General features: G+C 37.7%; 1 protein-coding gene across 5 annotated transcripts; it reads right to left on the bottom strand.

Moving 5' to 3' along the window:
- Positions 1-519: 519 nt before the first annotated feature.
- Positions 520-23,063, bottom strand: YTHDF3 (YTH N6-methyladenosine RNA binding protein F3). Of its 5 annotated transcripts, none has more exons than XM_075213573.1 (5): positions 22,518-23,063; positions 20,804-20,862; positions 15,141-15,226; positions 11,075-12,640; positions 520-5,080 (listed from the first exon to the last, which is right to left on the bottom strand). In XM_075213573.1, the coding sequence occupies exons 3-5, from the start codon at positions 15,204-15,206 to the stop codon at positions 5,057-5,059; spliced, it is 1,656 nt and encodes a 551-aa protein (XP_075069674.1). In that variant the 5' UTR covers positions 15,207-15,226; positions 20,804-20,862; positions 22,518-23,063; the 3' UTR covers positions 520-5,056. The 5 variants fall into 5 exon arrangements, with proteins under 5 accessions (XP_075069674.1, XP_075069673.1, XP_075069675.1 ...); XM_075213572.1 differs by having other exon boundaries at positions 20,804-20,828; XM_075213574.1 differs by having other exon boundaries at positions 20,804-20,828; positions 22,876-23,063.
- Between the last annotated feature and the right edge of the window lie 4,486 nt (positions 23,064-27,549).

Below are 27,549 nucleotides of genomic sequence, written 5' to 3'. Positions count from 1 at the left end.
TCTACAAAATATTGTGTCCCATCCATAAGGTAACAGATTTTTTTTTTTTAAAACCATATCGGTTTGTATGTAGAGCCAACGCTAGGGTTATATTCGGGATATGCTTAATTGTGCAAATATGTGCATGTAATCATGTGACAAATAGTATAACCTTTAACCAATTACACAGACGCGTGTATAGCTGTAAAGCACCAGCTCATATTTTATATATCTACGACAGGTTAACACAATCGACCTACCGCAATTATATAGCTTGCCAAATTTTTATTTCCCCCAGCAAACTTGTTACATTGTAACAAAATGACACTTTAAGTGGCTTTCCCAACAGATGTATCAGGTTTGTGATTTCAGGTGCTAGTACAGTTGCAATAACCAATATTCTAGGTCTTGTGCAGTAACAGTGCCACTTTCAAATTGAAAGCCCTAATATGATTTACCAATGTGTTCTTATTTATAATTTGAACCTTCCCTATTTTCCCCAAAACAATAACAGACGTCCAATAAATAAATAAATGGCAATTATTGGATTTTAACATGGTTTATTTTCCAGCTCTGCAAGGACTGTTTTGCTCTGCCGTATTTGTATACAGTATATGGGATATCTAACTTTTTAAATCGCATACATAAAATTTAGTTGTACAAGACCGGGTCACCACAGTTCTTACAAGAGGCAAAGTGATGCAGAGGCACAACTGTGTAATACAACTGGATTCTTCCTGTAATTAGATTTTCAAAACATACATAGTTACAAATTCAAGAAAAGTTTAACGCTCCCCCCCCCCCATATTTCGTGCAATGCAACCAGAATATTTCAACTGTATGCCAGGTGTAAAAGTGTACCCCACATGAAATGTAACTTTCCAATAGATCAAATATCCCTTTTAAAAACACCAGCAACCGAACAAGGTTTTTATTTTTGCTGCATAAAATGATATAGTTCTACTACGTATCTCTATACATAGATGACATATCCAGATTGATTTCAACCCAAATGCCAGCTACATCTTATATATGTATATATATATATTTTTTAATATAGGTATACAATAAACAGTTTTTTATACAACCTGACTGAGCTTGTGGTTAGAAATATTAATTAAAACTGTTAAACTGTACCATAATTACATTATAAGCTTTGGATGGATAAGTATTCAACAGTAAGGAAATATTACTTTAGCTATCAGGGAGAAAACCTTGTGAAAATAGTTTAAAAAAAATATTCTTAAGGTTAAGAGCAGACAGAATAAAGCTGCTCGTAATACTGGTATAGCACTTGAGGATTGTAAAGATCTCTGAGGAATTAATGTACACTACATAAAACTAGGTCTTAAATTTTCATTAAATTTAAAGCTTTTCCATATAACTTATTACTTTGTTGCAGGAAATAATATGGCCAGAGCTGTATAGTCCAACAATCACTGAAACATTCCTGTCACACTGTGCATTAGGCTTCAACCAAGGCAGTATAGGGTATATACCCACTAGCGATGTTTTAAATGCATTTTTATATTTAATGCATTTTACATGCATTTTTAACTTTTGCAAAACACACGTAAATGGGTGTTAATGTCACTTATTCCATTTTTGTGTGTTTCCGCATACTGAAAAGGCTTCAAACGCTAATAAAAATGCAAATATCTAACTAATGTTAAAAAAAAGAAAAAAGCATTCGACACACCAGTGGGTATGTACTCTAAGACAGGCTTAGGCTTTCCAACCATTGGAGAACTACCTGTTCTAACATACCATGGTGAGCAGAGCATCCTGTAATTTGTAGTTCCCCAACAGCTGAACAGCAACGGGATAACCACCACTGGAGCCAAGTAAATTTCACACACACACACACACACACACTATAAAGCAACCAAGTGACATGGTTCAAATACATATAGTGTGCATCTAGAAAAGACGGGTAATTGTGCAATTTAAAAAGCACTATACAGAGTTAAACAGAAGAATGAAACGTTTTCTGTTTATCTCTGAGGCGTACATTACACAGACAATTCATTTCAATAGACTAAAGCTATTTCCACCCATCTCTGGTGTGTATTTAAATGAGTAACAATACCATAGCAGCTAGTGAGGGAAAAGGTCACATTCTCTAAATCCACAAGCACGGATTCTGGACAGGTAAAGAACTATTTAACTACAGATATGGGAGCTATGCATAAAACTATTTAGCATGTCCAATACTTGAGATGTGAAATGGTCAACAGTATTGCCCACAGTAAGTACTAGATTATAACATACAAAGCAGTTAATTATGGTAGGTATCAGGCACAAATTCTTTGCAGTGCACATTACATAGCAAAACATTGCAACATAAGTCTCACTTTCATGATGCACAAGATCATGCCACTTCCCTGGTAGCGTTCCTCATTGCAATATTAGACCTCTGTATTCAAACAAGGTCAGTCCAACTAAAAAAAAAGGTATAGTTGAGGTCGCATTACATTATTATAAGTAAGCAAGCTTTCATTTAATTAGATCTCTCAAATAAAGCAAGCATGTTTAGGCGTACCAGCTGACATAGTACCTTTCCAATCTGTCATATAGGTGAATCACATGCTCTAATCTTTACGTCACAGATTAATAGAAAATGGCAAGTGGCATCTACAATAGACACTCAATTTAAATATAAAAACAATTGCACAGAATGCTTACCTACTATTTAATCACTTACTGGGCAAAATTCCTGTTTTACATAATTTGAAAGTTCCGATGATAAAAAGTATCAACTATATTAAGTTGTTTGAATCCATTTAAATAAACCTACTTCTTGAAAGTACTTGCATAAAAATAAACTCTCTTTGGAGTATAAGCTTTAGGATTGTGTTCTTCCAGTTAGGGAAAATAGACTTGATGACAAATTTATAAGTCAAGCTTTCTTACACAAAATAAAATATTTTTTTTTTTTAAAAAAAAGCAATTTTCACGTAAAACAGATCATTTAAAGATACTCTATAACAACTCATTTTTAGATAGTCTTCTCAATTTGCCAAATGACAATACTAGACACATTTACTGATAATTAAACGCTTGCTTAAACATACAAGAAATCATGCTTATGTGCCCAAGAATCCATGGGAAGATCATGTGTACCACTTATTTGGGACGCAAATATAAAAGAAATGTTTACAGATTTGCGTGAATTTACATAGATATAAAACCTTATTATTTTGTGGACATTGTTCCGTCACACGAGCAGATGACACCAGGAATCTTAGACACAAGTTACCATTAGAGCATACATGTCAACTCCACACAATGGCGGCAGTAATTTCATGCACGCCGCCAATATTCAGCCTATCAATTCACTAGGAACTAGTGACATCACAGTGTGCATCACCCTTGATGAGGTCACTAGTTGAATTGATAGCCTATATGAATACTGGTTCAGCTCACAAAACAGCTGCCTCCACATGTACTGTAGAAAAAAAAAAAAGGTACGCTTTAAATGCTAACAATTCCCCTTCCAACTATTATTACACCATCAACATTGATACTGCAATAAATGGTTGTTTCACCAGTTGTAGTGAATTATTTAGGTGTGTTGCGTTTCTTCTTAAATTTATTTCTGTATGGAAATACATAGGACTTTTTTCTCTCCATTAGATATAGAAGCATCAACCGCAATTAAAGGAAATTATGCTGCGTCTGTATAATTTGTTTCAGAAATTCAGATATGTTCACCATTATTTACTATGAAACCAGAGGACAAAAATAAGTGAATGACAGCAAATAACACAGTCTTTAGTATTTATGCTGGACAAACATATTTCGCATAGAAAAACATTTCTACTGTATGATGACCCCAAGTTTGCACTACATTAAGCTAGAAAGCAGATTTTTAGAGAATGCACAATTACTGCTGTTTTAGAGAGGCTCATATACTTTACATTAATACATTTGTCTGCAATACATTACCAGATTATCATTTCTCTAAACTAGAATAAAACGAAGAATAAAAACAAAAGAGGCACTTAAAGCAAATCACAAAGTGGGCGGTGGGACTTATGGCTAGACTTAGTAGATGAGCAGTGCCCACAGCTATTTACTAAGAGCTGAAAGAGCCGAAAGAATGACTTGGGGGGACAAAGTGCCAAATTCCACATATATGCCTGCTAATCAAAAAGGTTTATTAAGCTAGTAAATTAGAGGAGTAGATTTCTATTTCATGGGAGCACTTGGTCAGTTTTGCAAACACTCAGTAATACGAGTTCAAGTTAAATGTAGTTAGAAAGGTCATAAAAGTCTTATCTGGACTGAGGTACATTTACTCAAAACATAGAGATTTGTGACACTAAGTGGTATCAAACAAGAACCCGCTTACTTGCTCTCCGTTACTGTCAAGTCAGCAGCACCATCTGCTTCTGTCAGTAAATGAGAATAAGCCTTGTTACATTGTGCATTAAACTTGGTGGCCACAAAGCTGCGTTTAAACATTCTTACACCAAAACGACTGAAACAAAAGGTCTCTATGGTTCTGCAGTTTAAAAACTCTGTTTGCCATATTGATGTCACCACAATAATTCTTGATAGACAATTAGAGTTTACTCCTGAATTAAATATGGCGTGATTCATTTTTACTCTTTTCAACAACTAAGAAAAAAAACCACAATAAAAAAAAAACCAGCAAAAAATAAAATAAAAAGGAAGCTGTGTGAATTTCACATCATTAACTAACCACTTGTCTAATAGTTATCAGTATTGAAGAAACTGAAAATGAGAAAGGATCCTTGCATTTAATGAGTCTCCTGCGTCTTTGCTATGATGCTTGATTACAAAAAGACGGCAGTTACTGATAAAAGCTCCAGGACAGAAAGTGCTTGACGAAGTGTGTTTGGTGAAGAGTACAAGGGCAGAAGATGCTCTGATGAAAATCATTATGCAGGGGAGGGGGAGAAAAAAAGTTAATTTTATGATAAAGTGTTCAAAGATGTTGCCATAAGCAGAAATAAAAAGCATTAATCATGTTTTCTTCAACAAAGTAGGTTATTATTTCCAGAGTCTGCATCATTAGTGTTGGTTTTAGAGCAGTATTAACTCGATATAATTATTGTTTGTTTCGATTTCTCTCCTGTAAAAAAAAAAAAAAAAAAGTGTTAACCAAGATAATTCCCTGCAAAGATAATATTGCAATCAAACACATACATGATAACTATATAATATATATATATACTCTATAATCTAACAAGTCCCTTCCAGATTGTCAGTCAGTTTATATTAATGACAGCTACATGTTCATTCCAATGATGTATGAAATACAGTGGAAGAAATCGCCTTATTATTAAACCTGTTAAAGATGTATTGATTAATGTTTTGGTAAAGTTGAACCTCAGGAAAACACACTGGATTGCTTTAGTTCTGAACAAAATTTGGTTCATTATCCTGTTTTAAGTGCATCCCTTGCATATAAGTTATAAGACTTTGGTCCACTAGCATTCTTGCAAACTTGTACATTTTCAGTCCAATAATACTATAATTATAGATGTTTCACACGATAGAGGCAACCATTCTGGGGGCAGGAGCGATTGCCACGAGAATTCATCCAAATTGGTAGCCTCAATGATAATCGTTGTATACCAGCAGCTAGTGTAGAGCAATGGGGAAAGAAGCCCTGCTAATCGCTGCAACACGATATAGCCCAAGGCTAAATCAAATTATGGGAGGTGTATTGCTAACTACCTCGATATCACTCCACTAACTCTGGGTTAATTGAGCAAATCAGACCATGCAAAAGTAACCCCTTCTATAACTAGCAAAGTGGCAGAAGCATCCAGCGAGACGCCAACACGCGTTACGCTGAGTGTGCTTAGTCTTGGCAAGATTTGGCAAGACTTTGTGCTTAGTCTTGGCAAACTCTCAGCGAAACGTACGTTGGAGTCTCGCTGGATGCTTCTGCCACTATGCTATTTATAGAAGGGGTTACTTTTGCATCGTCTGATCTTCTCAATTAAACCCAGAGTTAGTGGAGCGATATTTAGGTAGTTAGTAATACACCTCCCATAATTTGATTTAGCCTTGGACTATATCGTGTTGCAGCGATTAGCAGGGCTTCTTTCCCCATTGCTCTACACTAGTTGCTGGTATACAACGATTATCATTGAGGCTACCAATTTGGATGAATCTGAGGAGTTTTATTCTCTCTATTAGTTATCTTTGAGCCATCATCTCCACCCATGCTATTTCCCAATTACATTATATATCTATGGCAATGAGTGCATCCAGCCAGTTTTAATCACACGTTGTTTTTATTATGGATATCTAGTATAACTCGCTGTTTTAGTGAACAATAAAAGTTATATTTTAAATTCTTGATTCCACACGAATTATCATATTTCAGTGAGCTCCAGTGCACCTAATTATCTTCCTCTGACCGTCTTTTGTTCATATGTATATTTCAGCAATAGGTTGCACCCCCTTTAGTTAAATTGTTACAGGTTTTTACCTGCCTATATTACTATAGTGGGTTGGTGATCTTCACTAGTGCGATAGGATTATTTTCCTTTTTTTCTCTGCTTCTTCTAATATATGATCCCTTAATTAGCCATTCTGACTGTTCATCCACCTTCTTGTAAGGGCATACCCCTGAGGGGGTTGTTTTATGTGGGTAGTGCACTACACACTGGTTGTTCATTTGGGTGCTGCATGCTAAATAAACACTTGTATCTTTTATAACATTATATGTTGCAGCAGTCTGCACTATGATTTTGTTTATTGTCTTTTCATGAATTCCAGACTCATCTTGCATACCATTTCGGGGAGAGAAGATTATTGATAATCACCAAATACTCATATCGGGCATCCTGTGTGTTTTGTGGTATGGAGAATTTGATTAAGATGATATCATACCTATTTGACTGTATTCACCACTAACTCTTATATCAGAACTCCTACATAGGGACTCATATCTTGAGTAATTCAGTCCCTACTATAAAAACTGTTGTGGAGCACCGTTCCTATATGTTTCCTATTTGTTCATCGAGTGTTTCTTGCTCTGGTAGATTGGAGCAATTCATATAAATGGTTGCTAGACACATATCCATTGTTTTTGCGCTGTATATCACTAAGTTTTTATTTTTCATTTAATATTCCATCAAAGCCAAATTCCTAAACAAATGCTTCATGATTCGGTGTGATTACAACTGTAAGCTGTAGTAGGAAGCCACCTACTGGTGTATGCGCAAGCAAGACAATTCACAATGTTCTTTCATGCATATTCAACAAATTGGTTGCAAGCTTGATTTGTTTAGCCATAATCAAACTGCATATTTTATATAATTCTGATGACTATATTTTATACATACATGGTTGACTGCAAACCATGCATGAGGTAGAATAGATTTAAAAAAAACTGATAAAGATTATCTGTATTCATATTAAGTAGACTGTCAATATTTTAACCAACACCAGAAGATATTTCAGTGTTACAGCTTTAGAAAGGAGTTTGTGGTATTTTGCTGACCCAAGGATGTATCACATTAATCATAATAACCAGGATTACCCCCTGCGTGGCTGTGTCCAAAATTGTATAAAACAGCACTGGTTTGTACTGAAATGTATCATTCTGTTTTTTCTGACCTCTTGATCACTGGTACTTTCAACCAGTGTGAACTGTCCTTCAGGGCACTCAGGGCACAAACATCACCTGCTTCAAAGACCTGCTTGACAACTTCTTCCATGCTGAAATTCCTGTGACCTACAGATTAGACCCAACTCTAATTCATTCCCTGTTGTACTGAGGTTTGGACCCAGCTTTCCGGTACCACCACTCTGCACACTACCCAGCCGTTTAAGCCAGTGTGATAGGCCAGGGGGGATCCATCCACAGCAACCCTGATCTATAAGAAGTGGTCAGGGGTTCCTGCCCAGGTTCACCAGCAAGGGGGTACACTAGTAGCGACAGTTACCCACAAGGAACGCAGTTCTGGATGTCGTGAAGGAGTCCAGTGGTGGCAGCATATGTAAGTCCCTCCTAATGTGGTTAGAGGGCGCATTTGGAATAAAGAAAGGGAACGGTGGCAAAGTAAGCCCAGCCGGTTCCCAGCATCAACAGAAAGGGTGGCATAGGCCGTCCATCCTGTCACATCTTCTTACAAATGCAGTTCTGGGCATCGGATCATTCTCACTCCGATTTGTGAGGAGGGGATTAATATAAAGAAAAAAAAAAAACCCCTCACATTTTGGTGTATATTATCCCAACCCCAATATATTCTTTAGAGAAAATACTCTCGATACCTCTTCTGTATATTAGATTTAATGTCACTTAAGACAGAATGGTCAAGGTAGAACAGACCACCTAATAAACTACTTTAAAAGAGGTGATCATCATACAAATATGATTGATAAGACCAAACATTGTATTATGTTTGTGTCCAGCCTTTCCTCTCCCTAGATGACATCAAAATCATCATCCACACTAGTCATCTCCCACCTTCATTATTGCAATCTCTTCCTCTATGGCCGGACTCTCCCATGTCTGTTCCTCCTGCAATCTATCCTGAATGTGACGTTGAGATTAATCTTCTCCCCTGTGCCTATCTGCAAAGCACCTCCATTGGCTTCCCATTCCCTCCAGAATACTATTCAAGCGGCTTACCCTCACCTATAAAACCCTGTTTAACACCTCCCACTCCTAAATACTCCTCTACTCGTCCAGGCCATTCTGTCAATGACAACTGCAGCTCCTCCCCTATTACGACCTCACACCCCCAGCTTCAGCAACCCAACAGAATAATGACTCCACTGGCCAGATTATAAAACCTAAAAGCAATTAGGAGCAGATCTGATCCATCTCATATGTGATTATATGGTTCAGCAGGTATTGCAAATATAATCAATTTGGATTAAGCTTTTTCCACCACGTTGTGGACAATCATCACCACGTTGTGGATAGAAAATATGGTCTATTAGTGTTTAATTTCACTTCACTCTGGTAGAATAAGCAAGACAGCAGTTCACTCATTAAAAACAAAATATTCACCAACACAATAATGATGCCACTGGAAAGTTAATAAATATGCAGAATAAATGCTTGGCATTACCAAGGACATTGATACTAAAGGATATTTCAGTCTAATATAAATACCTTTCACTATTTCCAGATGTTACTTATTAAATATTTGAGTCACAAGCTTACACTTGTGTATTTAAAAGAGATTATGTATATGTCTCATATTCAGAAGGGTAACAGACATGTAAAGTTATTTTTCATGTGTAGAACATTTTATACAGTTAGAAAAGAAGCCACAAATAAAAGATGAATCAATGAGTCAGTTATTTAAAACTATTTATTTGCAAGTGACTGCAAGTCACTATATGACGCGTCTTCTGTTTGTGCATGAGGGCTCTTCACACAGCCACTAGTGTGGAATGGAAGTGGGAGGTCGCTTGTAACAGGCATCACTGCAGAACAACCCCATTAAACATATGGTCAATCTAAATGAACAGATGACAGACCACAGATGCAGAATGGACTAACTTCTTATACCACCGGGTTCAGCTGCTGAGTGCCCATGTTAGAATGGAAAAACCTTGTACACCACCTTAAATACAATTAAGCACAACCATATTGTTTTTCTAAGTGAGAATATAACACCTATTAATGGTTCATACATCAAATCATAAGTAAAAAGAGTTCCTGTTATTATTTATACATGGGTAAAAGCAGCTAAAAGTTTGACTATCAGAGTAAGATAAATTTCACCATATAATCTTTATGGTGTGTTCTGGATTATAATTATTGACACTATCTACTGTAGTATTCCCCTTCTTAGATACGCTGGATCTTATTAGTATACATTGTGCATTTCCATGGATAAACTGCCATAATGGTTTCATTATTACATGGATTTCATCATTATATAGTTATGTATAGTGACTATTTAAACCTACATCTATAGCACTTTACATTTATTTATGTTCATTTCTTTTCCACGTTATCTGGTGACTTCTATAACGTTTTCATTCATTACAACCGTTGAGTTGCATTGTTCGGTGGTTGCTGAGCAACAGAGATCACATGATTTTCAATGTGATCACGCCTTGTTTCACATTGGCCTTTATCCACTGCCAACGCCGAGTGCTTTGCTTATAGGCCTTTGGTGGTCGTCTACCAATTGTGATTCCCCTAGGTGTCTATTAGCTGCTATAGCTTGGGGAGTATTTTCCTTTAAAAGTTGCATGCAGGTAAAACTCAGCACAGTTAAAAATAATATCATTGATCACAATACAATTCAGATTGAATTTATGTTTAGATTTAGTATAGGACTGGCAAAAAAGGGGAAGACTTTGGTGTGGTTGGTTAGGCTAACATGTATTGCAATAAAGTGGAACATTTCCTGTTTTTAATAAAGAGTACAGCTTGATGTACCTAGAATTGTAGTTTATATTTAAGAGGCAAATTAGAGACAGCAGCCTGAGAGAGACATTTCTACAGCGCCTGCTAAGACTTTTTTTTTTTTTCCTATTTAGAGTACAATACTTAATAGCCTTATAATACTTGGAAACAGAGAAAGCTATATATTATTAATAAAGGGAATGACCTCATTCATAGCCAGATTACATTTAAAGGCTTTGTGTGTTGAATTAAGATTCTATTGATTTTTTGGGGGGGGGGGAACAGACATGGGTTCTTTTAGCAGCACAGTGATAAAACATTTTAGCTGCATTATTCGTGGAACACAGTCACAATTAGAACAGCTCTAGAAAGATATCCCAAATATTAAATTTGTTCTCCTGAGTATAGGGACACCAAATGTGTGTGCATTATGTAAGGTATGCGCCTAGAGATAAAGTTAGATAAAAAGCTGATGTAAATTTATCAGAGGTCAGAAAAACACGTTAAAGGAGCTGAAGGGATGGCGATAAAATACTGAACACTGATTGATCTTACAAGGCTGCTGATTAACAATATATGTATCCCTAGAACAGCCAAGTATCAACATGACACTAGCAACAAAGTATTGACAAAAAAAATAAAAATAAAAAATCTGCTATGCATAGCTAGCATAAGAAGAGAGAAAAAAAAAAGAAAAAAAAAAAGATACTGTTCAAATTGACACACACTTACCCTACGCATGGCTTCCTCCTCTTCTTGACGCTTCTCATAATGTGCAAAGTCATCAAAGATAGAAGTTGTATGCTTGAAAGTCGCAATTATTTTAAGAACTTGCTTGGCTTTTTCTAGGGGTACCTCTTGAGTGTCCCTTGAGTTGGTAACAGGCTTATTATCATTGTTTTCCAAACGAATGTGTCTCAGTTGGTTATTGGGAACGTCCTTGACAAAGACCCATTTAACTTCAAACTTTCCCTTCCACTTATCTTGGGACCAGACTCCAGCATATGCATTATAGTCCACAACAGACTTCATCTCTGCGACACCACAAAAATGTCCACTTCCATTTACACTGAAGAGCAAATAAAGTGGGCCTTTCCCATTCAAAGATCGATAAGCAGCATCCAAACGCTTATTGCCATGTTCAGTACTGCACCATATTGAGTACTTGATAGAACGGTGAATATCGTCCTCAGAGTAGCTTTTGATTATAAACACACGCCCATTTTTTAGACTCCAATCAAAGTCTTTGGGATTATAGTTGCTTATGGCCTTCAGTTTCTCCAGTACAGGGTGAACCTCAACACCACAAGGTGAGGAGTTAACAGGCACAACACCTAAACCAAAGTTCTCATTGCCAGATACACTGTTGTGATTAAAGCCCACTCCCCTGTTCCTAGGTGCCACCCAGCGGTTTTGAAGCTGCTGCTGCACCTGGTGTGTTGGGCCCTGCTGCTGAGGTCCTTGTTGCTGCTGTGGTTGTTGCTGAAGCTGCTGTTGAGGCAGTTGGTTTTGCACCATGGGTAGAGGTTGAGTTAATGGCTGAGGCTGTTGAATTACAGGCTGAGGAGGCATAACTGGCTGGGTGAGGGGGGACTTTACCACAGCCCCCTTGTCATCCCAAGTTCCAATATTAATGTTGTGTTTTATAGGCGGTGGGGGAACAGCAGTGCTACCAATACCCACATTGCCCTTCGGTTTTAATTTAGGCTGAGGTTTTGCTGGCTTTCGAGCAATGGCAGCCCACGAGGTTGGTTTGGGTGCTGAACTGCTAACTGGAGGCACGCTGTTTGCAGCTATACTAGTCAAAGCTGACCCGACAGTTTTTGTTCCAGCACCAGTCATATCGCCACCAATTTTCAGTCCGGTCATTCCTTGCTCAATGCTGTTAATACCTGGCACTTTGCTCAGCGTGTCACTGCCAAAACCAGCTTGCCCATCAGCAATGGCTCTACCGAGGGAACTAGGTGGGTATCCATAACTGCTGCTATATGCAGAGCTTTGCGTTGATTGTCCCTGAGATCCACTTGTCCCCCATGTGGAGAAATCTGCATTCCCAGGAAAAAAATTAAACCCATGCTGGCTTAGGAACGGAGGAGTGTTCCCCAAAGCTCCAGGCTGACTAAACACTCCATCCGGTATGTAGTGGTGTTCCCCATTGCTCATCTGTCCATACAAGTATGGCATTGGTGGGTCTCCCGCAGTTGACCATGCAGCCTCACCAAGGGAGTAAGGAAATCCAATGGATGGAGCATAATAACTAGGCATGTATGGGTCTGACATTGGTGGATAGCTATTACTCTGCAACAGAAAACAAAAAATATTACTTTAACTAGACTTTTTATTTAAAATAGACATATACACACACTTATTTAACAAAGATGTGCTGCATCGGCACACACAGCAAGATTTACTCCAATTTAAATCATGTCTAATCTGTTTTTTATTGGTCTAGACAATCCTTTTGAGGTCACATGTGGGTACTCCGTTAATAAAACTTGTCAATATCAAATTTCAGATATGTACACTTAAAAAGCTGCCCAAAGATCCTGATTAAATGAATCTCATTATAGACGAGTATATAGAGGCAGTTTTCTGCTTGCTCAATCAACATCGTTATTTCTGTGATTTGATATCTTCAGCCACTGTCTTAGAACAGGAACCTGTCCTGTTAGCAGCACTCTTCCATCAGGGTTACAATTGAAAAGCATTAGTACTAGGAATCAATTACTGGGCTTCATAGAAGCCCGTACAAAAGGAGAAAAACTATTTGATAGAGAAGGCCAGATGCTACACCAACACTTCACATTTACTGAGGAATTGATAAATCTGAAAATGTTTAGAATGCCATTCACATGATATACAGTGTAATATCATGTAAATGCTGTTGATTTGCTTCTTTAACAACAAAAACAAATTTGCTTCAAACACAATATTGTATTTCCAATGTATGATAGACTGTTTCAGTATAGGTTACTCTTCCACCAGATGGTCCCTTCAGCTATAACATTATTAATTATTCATTGTATTTCAAAGTCCACAAAAAGTACAATTGTTTTTCACACAAGTAAACATGGAATGAACACCTTGTTTGTCAGTAACATGATACACATATTCTTAACACCGCAAATGAACAGACAAGAGGATCCAGCCAAATTTCCTTAGTACAGAAAGATCTAGGAAATTTAAAATTGTGCTAGGATAGGGGATTGCATGTTTACATATATATATAAAAAATAGAAATTGAATACCATCATTACACTGATGGTTTTAAGCCTCATGGGGTACTTTAGCTGTGTTTACCATGTAGCTTTAGCAAACTGAGTAGTAAAGACTGAGATAGTGTGCCTTTAAAGGAAACTATATTAATCCTGGTAATGAGGAGGGGGGGAGCAAGCCGGTGGAGGCAAATCCACTTTCACAGCCTTTCAAATGGTTGGACTAAATACTGCAGGAGAATACATCACATCAAAACATCATATAGAGTATCTAACAAAGTAAAGTAAACCGGAGGGATTTTTATTTGGTAAGTGATGCTTAAGGTCTAAAGATTTTAAAGAAATAGTTTGTCAAAAGTGGAGTTAGCCTTTAAGTAAAGACTAATTCCACCAAAAGCAAAAAAATTAATAAATAAAATTCTGTTTTGGGTGAAAATGTATTAAATAGAAATTATTACTTATCTATGTTCCAGACATTCACCTGATCTGGCAGGTCCCCCAATGTCTTTTGCTGTCAGGAGGAGGCTTGTCCCGGCAGTGCATTGTTGCTGGACAACACACAGCCTGTATGCTAAAAGACAATCTCAAAACAGGAGATAGGCGAGCATTGCCAGACATCAGGGAACCCAACGGACCTGATGAATCGCAGGACCACATGCAAGTAACATTTTTAGTCATCATTTAAGTGCTTGTTTGAGCATAAAAAGTACACCTAAAATTCTTAGTGTACAGCGGGGTCTAGTGTAGTACAAAAAGCTTTAAATGAAAGCCAAATATGTCGGCGATGCTTGCTGTAAACTCACTGACAACGCAAGTGGTGCAACTGTCCTGATATCACTGCCTATGTGACCTCAAAACAAAACATGATGCCCAATAATTATCTGACTGCAATCATCAGAGCATTATTTCATGTATCTTCTGATGTGGTCCATGGATGATCTGGTCCCATTTGGCCTTCAACCCACAAAACCAGCTTCAGTTCCATCCTCCACATTTCTGACATTGGAAACCCAAAATACAAACTCTGCCTTCGCACTGCAAATATTGGTGCAAACATGAAGGGGATTCCTATCACTTACAACAGGGCTTCATATATTTCCCCAAAAGTCAGGAGCAAGTGCCAAAACTTGAGACCAATTTCTAAGAGCAGAAGTACCCACCTGTGCCTTCTGTCTAAATCCCTGATTATGTATCTCTTATGAGACCAAGAGCTCTGAAATACAGTATGTGAGCGAGTCTGTCAGCGAATCAAAGTGCAGCTTTCATTCTGATTAGCTGCCAGATTATGCTGACCAATGCTTCCACCACTGTAGCAAGAGATACAGGGCCTTTATTTTTGTTGAAACCATCACAATTCTACAGCATCTGTTTCTTTCCTTTATTTTGCTGGTCCCTCTTCCAAAACTACAGTTAAGAGATGCAGAATTCAACTGTAGTCATGGTAGAAAAGGATAAGGGGGTGAGGACTTCACATATATAGGTACCAGACTGTCACTGTGGAGTCATCAATGTAGCAAAGACACAAATTATACATGTTAATTATGTTTTGCTATATTCACAATTTTGTTCAAATTTTAACCTACCTGATTCGTCTGGCTAGTTAAATATGGCTCAAAGTCATCATCGTTTACTGCATCCTTCTGATGCATTGAACCGTTCTGTACTGTAACTGAAAATAAAAAAAGTTAAGTTACACATACAGTCCTCTGTACATATCTTTAATTCAACATAAGTCACAAACATAAAATGTGTTATTCTGCACGGAAAACCTTTTAGCATGATCAGACCACTAAATTTCTTTTGGGTGACTATAAATGTGCTAATGGAAGCTTAAGCAAAAACAGAATAGATACAATAAGTTTTTGAGAACACTTGTTTGGGTAAGCAAAAATCACTATTTCTTTATACACATTTACCAATGCATTAATCAATTACAACCCCAGAAATAAAACTGATGACATAAAATTTAAGGCCTTAGTATCTGGCACGACACAGATTCAAAGCAGTGTCAAATAGGCGACATTACTACAAATACAACAGTGATTTACAATCATACAGTCTACATCTGTCTTTATCCCCTTTAACACATGCATAAACATGTGTTTTTAGAATAGAATATGCATTGTAACAGAGTCAAATTAGTTATAATGGTAAGCATTCCCAGATATGAAGCCAGGAGTTCTCCCCAGCACCTACTTTCCAGGTGCTCTTACTTGCCACCCGGCTCTTGGAGCCCAACAGAGCCCTATTATAATAAAATAAACCACTGTTCTTCCAAACAGAACAAGCACTATGGGAGCACTACAGCCAACAGTGAGTGTTAGACCACTGACCACCAGTCTGACCAGTCCTGGTAGGTGGGGGCAATAACCTCCCAAATGTTTTAATATTATTACAAAGTATTACAACTACCCTCACCCGGCTACTTAATACCACCGTCTGCCAAAATTTTCTGGGGAGAACACTGAAGCCCCTGCTGATTCAACCGCCAATAAAAAGTAAGAAGCTCTGTGTCAAAGTCTGTTCCACCAGCTGGCCAGTCAAACAAGTGATGATTAACTTGGGATCCAAAAAAGGGTAACAACTAGAGAACCAACACATGCTTTGACAGTTAGACATTACCTATTGCTAGACAATATAAATTATGTATTGACCCACTTTCAAATTTACAGTTACCAAAGATATGCTAACTATTTAATAGAGCTCTACTGCAAAGCTATGGCAGGACCTAGCTGTGTTTGGATTGCACTCCCTGCTTCAGTTAATAGTGATGCAACCCTATTTGCTATACTTGGGGCGCATTCAATTTAAATGGTATTGGTGACATCCCCTTTAAATATAAGTCAACCTAAAATTTAGTTAACACCTTCCTAACAAGTTCTGTAAGTGTCTCATGTTACACATGCTAGCGCTCCAACCATTATCCCTTGTTGACAACCAGGAGAAAGGGAGTGTTCAAACTGTGCTGAGTTCCGTTCTAACACTGACTGGTCAGGGCCATCAGTTCAATCTGCACATTTTAAAACTCTCAGTGTGGTATGAACTTAAACAGCTTCATGTTGTCAAAGCAGGAAAAAGTAGTTGTTGACGTACTGAAAGGGGTGAATTCTGCCAAGGTGCAGGGGTCCCTAATATGGGAATCTCAGAGCTCTGCTTGCTAGTAGGAGGTTTTCTTTTCTTGCGTCAAATTAGAACAAATTACAAGAAGTGTCGTGTCAGAATCAAAAATACACTGTTTGTCTGAACATGGGTAGCTATCTCTTGGAATCACGTGCCATGTTCACAGATTACAGTCACAACTTATTTGTTTGCAGTAAAGACAGCTTAATAGACTGGAAGAAAAAAAAACAATTCACGTTTGACCTACAGAACTAAACATTTTTCTTACTCAGATTGAACCTTGTGTAAATATTGTTTAGTATTGCAACACTGTTCTAGAACATGAATCAACAAGAACATGTGAAAAGAAAACTTTGCAGCTGTGAGCGTTCATGAACAAAGAAACTCCCAATAGCTACAGTGTAAAACAGTTACTAGGATGTAATAAAAGATGGGGAGTAACTGAACTGACAACTTATCTAACATAGACGGGTCTATTAGAAAGGATAAGATAATCAGTACTTCCCAGCTAAGTGCGCAAGTGTAAACAAGTGACAGCAGCATAATCATTCAGCTCTTTAATACCTACAGTAGCAGAGCAAACATTAGAGGGTTAATCACTGCTGTACCGCTACTATAACAGTGGCCACAGGTTTAGGACATGCATTCATGGGCAGTTGTGTTACATTGTCATTCATTAACCATATGGCAAATACACCTTAAACAGACTTAAAAACAAAGTTGTGGCCTGTTGATCACCACGAGGAACACTTTGCCTTCACCCACAGTCAAACAGTGGAAAGACCCTGCATGGTGATGAAAGAAGTACAGTGAGTATAGACAGTAATGCTCTTAGTGATCAACAGATTACAATTTTGTTGTTCACATAAATTGTGTTCATCTGGTAAACCAAACACAGTGTATCATGAGCAGACATGAGTCCACAAGTAGGCTGTTGGAGCTTACTCTGCTACAAACTAGGAGAGAGGTATTATCTGTTTACTGAGCAATGTGAATATACTGTAAAAACAATCTAAAAAATATAAATAAAAAATGAGACTCAATAGTATATTCTCCCTGTATTTGCGTAGATTTACTCCCACAAGTCTAAAAACATACTGGTAGGTTAAATGGGTTCTGACAAAAGCTATTGTGTGTGTGGTAGGGAATTTAAGTTGTAAGATCCAATGGGGCAGGAACTAATGTGAATGATGAATAATTTATGTACAACGCTGTGTAATATGATTTGGACAATATAGACAATGTTTAATTTGGGAACCCTAGACTTTCAGCTAATGTAAGGACCATGTAAGAGCTAGGATTATGATTGTTAGGCTAAGGTTGAGGTTAACATTTGTTTATTTTTTTCAATTTATTTTTGTAAAATATGACTCAAGAGATATCTGGATCATAATAACTTAATTGAAGCAAGGGTCTCTTGTCATCCTGGGAGACAAGCATGTTAAGGTAGAATCTCTTGTGCATACAAGGTTTTATTATTGGGAAATATAATGGTGATATAACACATTGGCACATGGTTGCAAAGAAAGTATCCCCCCTGCTTCAATATGGCATCCACATTGGGAAACGCTGAATTCACATTAATGCTGTGTTTTAGTGCTCAAATGCGTGGAAACCTGGTCAATAACAACCTGGCTGCTGGTACATCAACGCCTGAGTAAGAAACGGTCCCTGTGCCAGATCTACACCCCACAAAATTCACTGATTGTATATGCAAGAGCCCTGACTGTGATATTGTTACATGATAGTTCATGGGAATAATATATTATATATATTATATTGCATATACACAAACAGGTGTACGCAAACATTTGAGCAAGCCTGATCAAATACAATGTTTCGCAATTGCTAAATGAAATGTTATTACAATCTCTGTGGGGTGCAAACTTATACAGGACATATTTCCACGCATTTAAAATGCGCAACTACTATATGCTGACTTTAGCCGATTAGATTTGTTGCTAAAAACAATGAATGTGGCAAAAACAAAACGTTTGGGCATTTGGCCAGAACTTGGTAACACCTGCCTTGGCAGAAATCACAGCTTCAAAACATTTTTCGCGCTAAGAACTTTATACTCTAAAAAAGATTTCCCACTCTTCAAAACCAGAAATATTCATAGGTCTTCTTGCATACACTGCATGTTTGAGATCTTCCCATAGATTTTTAATTATATTCAAATAGAGACCTTTAAGATCATTTCAAAACCTTAATCTTTTGGTCCTGTAAGTATATGACCAATTCTGAGGTAGGTATTATATAGTTTTGTTGAAATATTTTTCATATTTCCTACTTAAGTTTTTTTCACTGACAATGAGAGATTAGCCTCTAATATTTGATGGTATTTAGTTTAATCTATCTTTCCTTCACTAATGCTTGTACTACTGACTGCCACATAAATCCAAAGCATAATATATTTACCCACATGCTTAACAGTTGGCAAGGAATTCTTGTTTCATCAGCCCACAGCTCTTTCCTGTAAACTTTCTGACTTACCCAAGTAATGATTTAATACTTTATACATTGACTTGTGATAAAAGATTCCTTCTGACAACTTTTCCATGTAGATCATTTTGTGTAGGGAACTATACTGTGGACTACTGCACCGATGTCACTGACACCTTTCTACGGGGCTTTTGGGTTCTACTTTGCATATCTGACCAGTTTACAAACAGCTGTATGCCATTTTCATGGAATTTTTCTGGTCTTGCCTCAACATCACCAGTTCCCATTAATCACTTCTCAATGTTGTTTCTAACAGAGGAAAATCCGAGCGTGAAGCAATCAGACGTATCTTTTTATATCCTTCCCCTGCTTGGCAACAGTCAACTGTCTTTGTTTTAAAGTCCTCAAGTAGCTGGTTAAAGCAGTCCATGGTTGTTGAATGTAGGCATAGGTGTTCTATCACATTGTCTTTCCCCTTGCTTAAGAGTCAGAGCCGAGGGGCGAGGAGACTCATCTGAAAAAGTGCCAAAAGTTTTGCATATGCGATATTTCCTGTTTTATTTGTTTTTAAAGCTCTTAAACTCAGCAAATAGTAATTGTGTGTGTAATATCTCTTACACAGCAAGGGGAAGAAAGAATAAATTACCACTGCATTCAGCACTAATTTTAAGTGCATTTTTCATTTAATAAGCTGAAGATTGCAGGCCACATTACATAAAGCTTGCAGTAACCATTACACAGGCGCACACATCCGCCCTCCTCACAGCTGATAATTCTCTGCGCCTCACACTACTTTTCCAATACCAAACAAGTTAGGCTGCAATTGTTAACCTGCATTAAAAATGTCTTTAACTGAAGACAATTATATCACTTGGAAAACAAGTGTGAAAAACTGACGTAGATCACTTCATCGTGAACAAAAATCACGTTGACAAGCATATGTCAGTGTCAAGCCTGGAATGTTAAAGGAACATCTGCTTATTAGTAAATATAAATAAATATGCAACAAATTTCAGGTGATTGCATCACTGAAATATATAATTACTGTTGAAAAAAGAACCTCATAACACTATAAATTAAGACCACATTCATTTATCAGACCTGCTTCTAAAAGAAATCAAATCACTTCAATTGCTGAAGTTGCAAACTTTTATTCTCAGACATGTCTATTTTTAATTATTTTAATTACTTTGTAATTTCAAACTGACAAATATTTAAGATTTGGGAATGAAACATGTTTGAGGATCTGTGACATAAGAACATTTCTTCATTTTCCCCCCAAAATTATATAAAGCTTGTACACTACAGGTGAAATTACTATATAGAATTGCTATTTGCAGATTGGAAACCCTTCTTCCTTTTATTGTTTTGACAGTTCAGCTGTGCGTTTCTATATATTGTAGGTGCAGCCATTATACATTGGTGAAGATTTCTAAATTATTCTATGCTTATTGTGCAACTAACATTCAAGCTACACTTTGGGGTCCATATCTATAGCTAATGCATTCAGACATTTTAATATGCAGTGGCTACAGGAGAGAGTAATGTAAAAAATAAGCTTTTGAATATCTATCAGATAAAATAATTCCCCACTGAATATAAACAAATAAGAAAGATTACTAAGGAAGCATTATTTTGAAGTTCTTGTTTATAGATTTATAAAAGAAAAACACTCACATACCTTTGTTTCCCTGTCCTTTAGGTCTCTGCAACAACGTGGAAAAAGAAAGAAAAAGGTCACTGGAATTAAATACACAGAAAATTCTTTAGAAGTTAGAACAACAGACACACCTGTACTTCACAATATCGTCATAAAATGATTTATCTGTTAATCCTGATTCTTTAGCTCATTTGAGAGGGGAGACTGTATTAATACCATTCATAGTTCAAATAGCTATGTGTTTTAAGACATGCGGATATTTTAAAAGCATTTAAAAAATCTACTTATCTGGAATAACAGGGAAAAAAAACATTGTAAAAAAACACAGTAATATTAACACATACAGTTGCAACCACAAGCTTATATATACACAAAAACACAAATTGAAATGAAAATAAACTCAAAACAGGGATCCTTATTTTAACTCTCCATCCAAGTGAAAGGTTGATGAGTAACATGAGAAAATGCACTCAATACTGCACATTATATGGAATTAGAAGTCAATGAGGAGTTCTGTAACCATATAGAAGCATAAGGCTGTAGGATGAATGTTGACAGGATGCAGAAATCTAAAGTGAAGTCTAATACACATGAAAATGCACAGTATGTGCTGCATTATTCCTTATATACTACACAGATGTCCTAAATAGGACACCAGAACTCACTATTCATACATAAATTAGTTACAAAATATACATATATTAATAATTGTGCATTACATATTGATATACATCAGTTCCACTATTTATATTTAAGTAAAAAAAATTGTTTAAAGGCGATAAATACTGCCAATAATTCAGCCCATATATTAATCAATAGCTGACCACACACAGGAGCCCATATCCTGTCACACAGCTGGACTGTTGTGCACATTGGTCACACACATTAGCCATACATCCATTCAGCGCTCAGACAAAGTGGGCAGGTCCAGATTCATTGAATCTGTTACTGAAGTCATAAAATGACCAAATAGAAGCAAGGGAGGTTTCTGTCTTCCCAGAGCTCACCTTAGTATTTTCAACCCAATTAATTTCTATCCTTGCTTTGGGACTACATCTAATACAATACCGGTCCAATGGCCCAATACTGCAGCATGTGCGGTCATCTTAGAGCTGCATTGCTGCCTAAAAAAAATATATTTTTCTAAAGTGGGCTCTCCCCCTAGTCACAAAAAAGGGGTGTGAGCGGGAGGACATAAGCCACAATCTCTATATTGCAGCTTGCGATTGGTCCTTCTGCTCACACACAAGTCCCATCCACTGGGGTAACAGCTGGTGGGGGGACACTTTAGGAAAAGATTTTCCCAAGTAGTAATGTAGCTTTCAGTTAGCAGTTTAGGATATTAAATTACCTTGCACAGAAATATGACAGCATGCAGTGAACCACTGTTAAGTAAAAGGAAGGATAGGATGGGATACTTCACCCTCCTCTACAACACATGTAAGTTTTCTCAGTTGTAGCTCTACTAGTATTTCCCAATCTATGTAAACTTTACTAAAGCCCACAAGTATATTTTCAATAGCAATAGTTAGAAACCAAATAATACAATAAAGTAATGGAATAACAGTGGGTATATGAATATTTTTTATTTGATAGTCAACTAGTCCGTACAGGTTTCACATGCAAATTTTAGAACAGGGGGAGTGGGACTATACTGCGTATGTAGCTAAACACAGAACAATGAGTTAGCCTGGTGCAGTAGCAATCAGTGCAGACACAGGCCTCCTCCGGTTACCTGATCCACGCTGGTCGCAGACATTCTCCCGTGGAGCCACAGATGATCGGGTGCCGCCGTGTGATCCACTCCCTACACACCCTGTATCTCACCCTCCAGCTGCTCTCTCGGGTCTAGGCGTATACCTACGGGACGTGTGTGTATAGGCCTGGAGGAGAGTGTCTTCATATACACTGGGCTATGTACACCATGTAAGGGCAACAACTACTGCACCGTGTACACAGAGACACATACACATCACATAGATCGCTATACAGACATTGGTGGCGCCGTGTCCTGTATATATGTAAGATGGATGAGATTCACCAGCCGTATTATATATAGATATATATTTATGTATATGTGTGTATACACCTACAGGGCACTAATGTGGCGCTGTGTATGGGGACACACGGGGAGCGGTGGGGACCTCGGTGGTCTCCTCTTTCTGGCGCTCCTCGCCCCCCGGCTCTGACTCTTGCTCTGGACGGGCTCTCTCCTCTCCACAATGGCGGACGAGGCCTCGCACTCTCACTTCCTCTCCGGAGCTCCCTGACCTTCCGCCGTGACGTCAATCTCGAACCACTTCCCTGTCATGTGACCGAGGGGTGGGCGTGGTCTAGTCTCAGGTAGTGTCAGTGATATGACTTGTGTGTGCAGCATCAGAGGCACTGGGACTTCTTTACACTTACTTTAATAAGTCTTGGGGGTATTATAATAAAGCTATACAACCTGCGTAGAACTACAAATCCCAGCATGTTAGGATATATAAAGCAGCTTCATCTGATACCAATAATAAGATACAGAGAATCTGCTGCTCTCCAGCTGTTCACTACATGTGTAGCACGCCTTGATAGCCTCAGTGTTAGGAAGCTACAGCAAGTCACTAGACTAAGACAGTATGTGCCTGAGTCATTAAGGAAAGCAAAGCATAAAAAAAGTAGTAAATTTGCACCTTGGCCAAACCATGTTGCTTTGGAGGGGGAGGTAAATTTAAAATCTGAGTACAGATTTATAGTTGGGAAATGGCGTGTCCTAGATCTTTGAACTTTAAATTTCAGTGTAAAAATAAAGCTATCAAGCAGCCAGTATTTTCCTTATGTGCAAAATATTAAACTAATTTGCATTTATTGCATTGTAACATGGTTTGTCCAGGGGCAAACTTGCTTCTTTTTTGCTTTGCTCTCCTTAATGACTTAGGCCCTCTGTGGAAGTGTGTATGCACTCATGACAAGCTGTGTAGGCAGATCTTAATGGAGTTTAAAGAGTCACAGGGCCTGAGTCATTAAGGAGAGCAAAGCATGAAAAAAGGAATAACATTTGCACCTGGGCAAAACCATGTTGCATTGAAAGGGGAGGTAAATTTCAAATGTGGGTACAGATTTATAGTTGAGGTAGGGCATGTCCTAGATCAACTTTAAATTTCAGTGTAATAATAAAGCTGTTATGTATTGGTGTGTTAAATGAAAAAACAGCCAATATTTTACTTATGTGCAAAATAATAAACTAATTTGCACCCCTTGCATTGTTACATGGTTTGTCCCAGAGAACATTTACTCATTTTTTTGCCTAAATGACTCAGGCTCTATATCTAAAGAGATTGCTAACGTAACTTATTGGTAGTGTTTTTTTTTTAATTAGGATACTTGTGTTGTTTTTCTATTTTACATGTGTTTTACCAGTAGTAGCCCGACACTCCAGCCTACATGATAACAGCTTTGCACTACTGTGCATGTTACTATTTGTTAGTGACAACCAGGGGAGTCTAGTGTAACAGCAATGAATCAGACAATTGTGACAGGAGAGGAGCTTAGGTGGAAGCAGGGGCGGCGGATTCAGTTCTAAATTTACAGACAATATCATGAGATCCATGAGATATTGAGTTAGAGTTTGTTGTGATTCAGCATGGTCTCAGTTAGTTAAAATGATATAAAAATAAAATATATTGTAGATGCCAGGAGTGGTAATAGGAAAAGGACATTGTATGGGACAGTCAGGGAGCCCAGGCTCAAACTGCTGTCATCACCACCACCACCGAGCTGCACAACAGAAGATGTCACCATACAATTTTTCTTCTTCATTTTGCTATAAGACAGATAAATATGGAGCTCACGGCTTTAATTACAATAACAATGATCAGCTTGTGATTGTGGCCACATGATTCCAGCCATGCGAGGCATCAATGCCAACCACCGTGTCGCATGAGGCCTAGGACAGAAACAAAAGAAAAGAATGACCCCCAAAAGGTGTCAACCAATAAGTAGCACATGGTTTAATTGTATAGCTAAATTAATGTATAAATTGGTTGCTTGTTGTTGGTTGCTTTTTTTGTACTCAGGAAAAGACAGGTGACATGTTTCATGGTTATCAGTATCTAAGTAGCTATGGGTATGGTATGCTTATAGTGAATTTTCAGATATTCTATATGGCATTTATGATTCTATATGGCATTTATGGTCCTTCTGTGACAATCCTAGAGGTAGGTGTTGGAGTGTTGTGCGATCGTACCTGGTCTCTGGATGTTCTTCTGTAAATCACAATACGGCAGTGGGATAGAGAACCCCCGAGTCCCCAAGTAGGACACCAAATGAATGAAGTGACATCATATTTATTATGCAGATCCAATACGTCACTAAGAATCTGTCTCTGTATATAATTATTAACAATAAGTCAATCTGAATACAGTGTTCACAAGTCTGAGCTAATAGAGGTGTCAGTTACTGTGTTTTATAGTGCAAAAATGTCAATACTTCTATAATGTAAACAGTTTGGTTACAACTATGCTTCACAGTAATCAGAGTCGTTTTTGATAACCGTCAGAGACTCAACAGCATTCTGCGCTGCAGTCGTAATACTCTAACCCTAGAATATGTGAGGTCACATAAACTGTCTAAAAATACAGTTCTAGTCTCAGATTTTATAAAGAACATTTATTTCAAACAATACACCACAAGCAAATTATATCACAGTCAACAAATCCCTTTTAATGAAGTCTATCCACAGCAGGACTAATTAGCATAAATGTCTTCATTGGCCAGCCTTTATGTAAGTGTACATTTTAGAACAGGAGAGACCAGAGTCCCTTGCGATAATAAGGCTTAGTTTTGGCTGAGTGCCTCTGTGAACGATATTAATGGCAGTCTTGCAACTTCTGTAAAACTAATAAAACCAGAAGATTACTGTCTTAGGTATAACACAATGCAGTGTATTGCCAGGGTAGTTAACACTGTGCTTTCATATGTTCTTGCAGGAAAAAGTCAGCTGTGATGCTGTTCTTTGACTAGTATATTTGGGTTATGATGGGTTGCTGGATGCTTCAGATACCAGGTTAAGAAGAGTGGGCACTGGTGAGTAAATCTGTAATTCAGGCATACCGGGGGGGTCATGCTGCATGTAGTAGTAGGTGGTTGGGTAATGCTTTTCATTTGTTAAGCAAATGTCTCTGCAAATCTAACTCACAGCTCCTTGAATGTAGGATATACTGTGAAGTGAGTGAGATTACACAGTCGGTTTAATTACACAGACCTGTTTCCTGTTGTGTAGATAGTTTTCAGCTCCAATCTAAATAATTGGTGTCAGCTCTTGTCTTCAGTAACACAATCTCTGTAGCAGACTAATGAAGTCTTTTGCACCTACAATGTTCTGGCAGGCAACAGACCTGTTCTCTGTAGCAGTCTTAACCTTCAGCTGCAACTCTGCCTCTCTTTTCAGCATCCAGAAAAATGTGTGTCTTTTCATAATGTCTCTATAGCACTCACATTCTCTGAAGCTCCTCCTCTCAGTAGTTTCTGTCTAAAAAAAACTGGAACTTTCTAGCAGCCTCACAGCCTGGTATTTCATGGGTCCTAGTCTCTCTCCTGTATCATGCTGTGACACAGTCCTGTTCCACAGGGTCCCAGTAACCAACAGTTTCTGGGTATCACACTTCCATACAATAAATTATGTGTTCTCACTTAAACAACATTCTTAGAAAACCCCAGGTCAGCATTACCCACTGTAACAACATTCCACGTGACCGGATGTCTGCAGCTGCTACCATAGTACCTAATTCTCAGTAGCCTTATACTTAAACTGTGTTTGCAAAATGTCCCAAAATATATATAAAGTAATTTAAATGATATTTAAAATGAGAAGGTGAGATGGGCAGGCTGAGGGCATTACTTGCAAAGTAGAGTAAAACAGCTGGTGATATTTTGTTTCTCGTCCTATACCTTTAGTTGCATCCATTCAGCTCCTCCATATAGAGCTTCAGTGGTATATGGAGGAGCACATTTCTATCAGACTGAGCAATATAATAAAAAGCTGTACGTATACAAACTTGCCACATACAAAGACAGTCATTCTTCACTCTCATGAATCTCATGAATTATTTAAATCATAAAAAAATTAATTGGAGATTAGACTTTGATGTGATGTTTACACTATTACACCGTGCACCTTTTGAGATATTTCTGTCTCTCTGCACACCAAGACACACTACTAGTTTGCAGAAGTTATTGCCAAGTATAGCTATGTACCGTGCAGTGCACTGGGCGGACCATCAAGGTATAGTGGCTCAAATCCAAGGCATTTGTAGTGCGTATCAGGTATGCTTTGTAAATAACCTCCAGAGTATCCATTAAAGTTAAGATAAGTTGAGCTAAATGCAGAAAGATTTTAGCATGATGCAGTAGGTGGTGCTAAAACTCTGTGTTAACCAGCCATAAATGTCAGGACATGAAAAGGCAGAGTACTAGAAATATTACAGTCCTTAGGAAAAGCTATTACATCATAATAACTTACCTTATTTTTTTTAACAATCAGCTGCATCTTAAAAATATTAGTTTATGTGTTATTACAGTTATTGTGGCTTTGATATATGAAATACATATAACTATTTCCCATATCTTAGAATTCTTGAGATGTTTGCCATTGTATTTGTAGATTTTATGCCACTAAATACAAGCTATTGTCCTGTCTTCTTCCATCTCAGCTCACCCAATAATGTGGTATGTAGAGTTCCAAAACAGGACTGATAATAATACAATCAAAATGTATTTGACTGCTGGGCAAG

This window comes from Mixophyes fleayi, chromosome 5 (genome assembly GCF_038048845.1).
Source record: "Mixophyes fleayi isolate aMixFle1 chromosome 5, aMixFle1.hap1, whole genome shotgun sequence".
NCBI lineage: Eukaryota > Metazoa > Chordata > Amphibia > Anura > Limnodynastidae > Mixophyes > Mixophyes fleayi.
Note: the sequence above shows the minus strand (reverse complement) of the source record. Positions and strands in the feature narration are given on the sequence as shown.

What these genes read in the sequence shown, in the direction of transcription:
- YTHDF3 (XM_075213572.1), bottom strand. Translation starts at nt 22,541, where the DNA reads ATGTCTGCGACCAGCGTGGATCAG. An exon ending in CTGCGACCAGCGTGGATCAG is followed by an intron (nt 20,829 to 22,517) that starts GTAACCGGAGGA and finishes ACGTTGTTGCAG; the next exon opens with AGACCTAAAGGACAGGGAAA. An exon ending in TAAAGGACAGGGAAACAAAG is followed by an intron (nt 15,227 to 20,803) that starts GTATGTGAGTGT and finishes TTTTATTTTCAG; the next exon opens with TTACAGTACAGAACGGTTCA.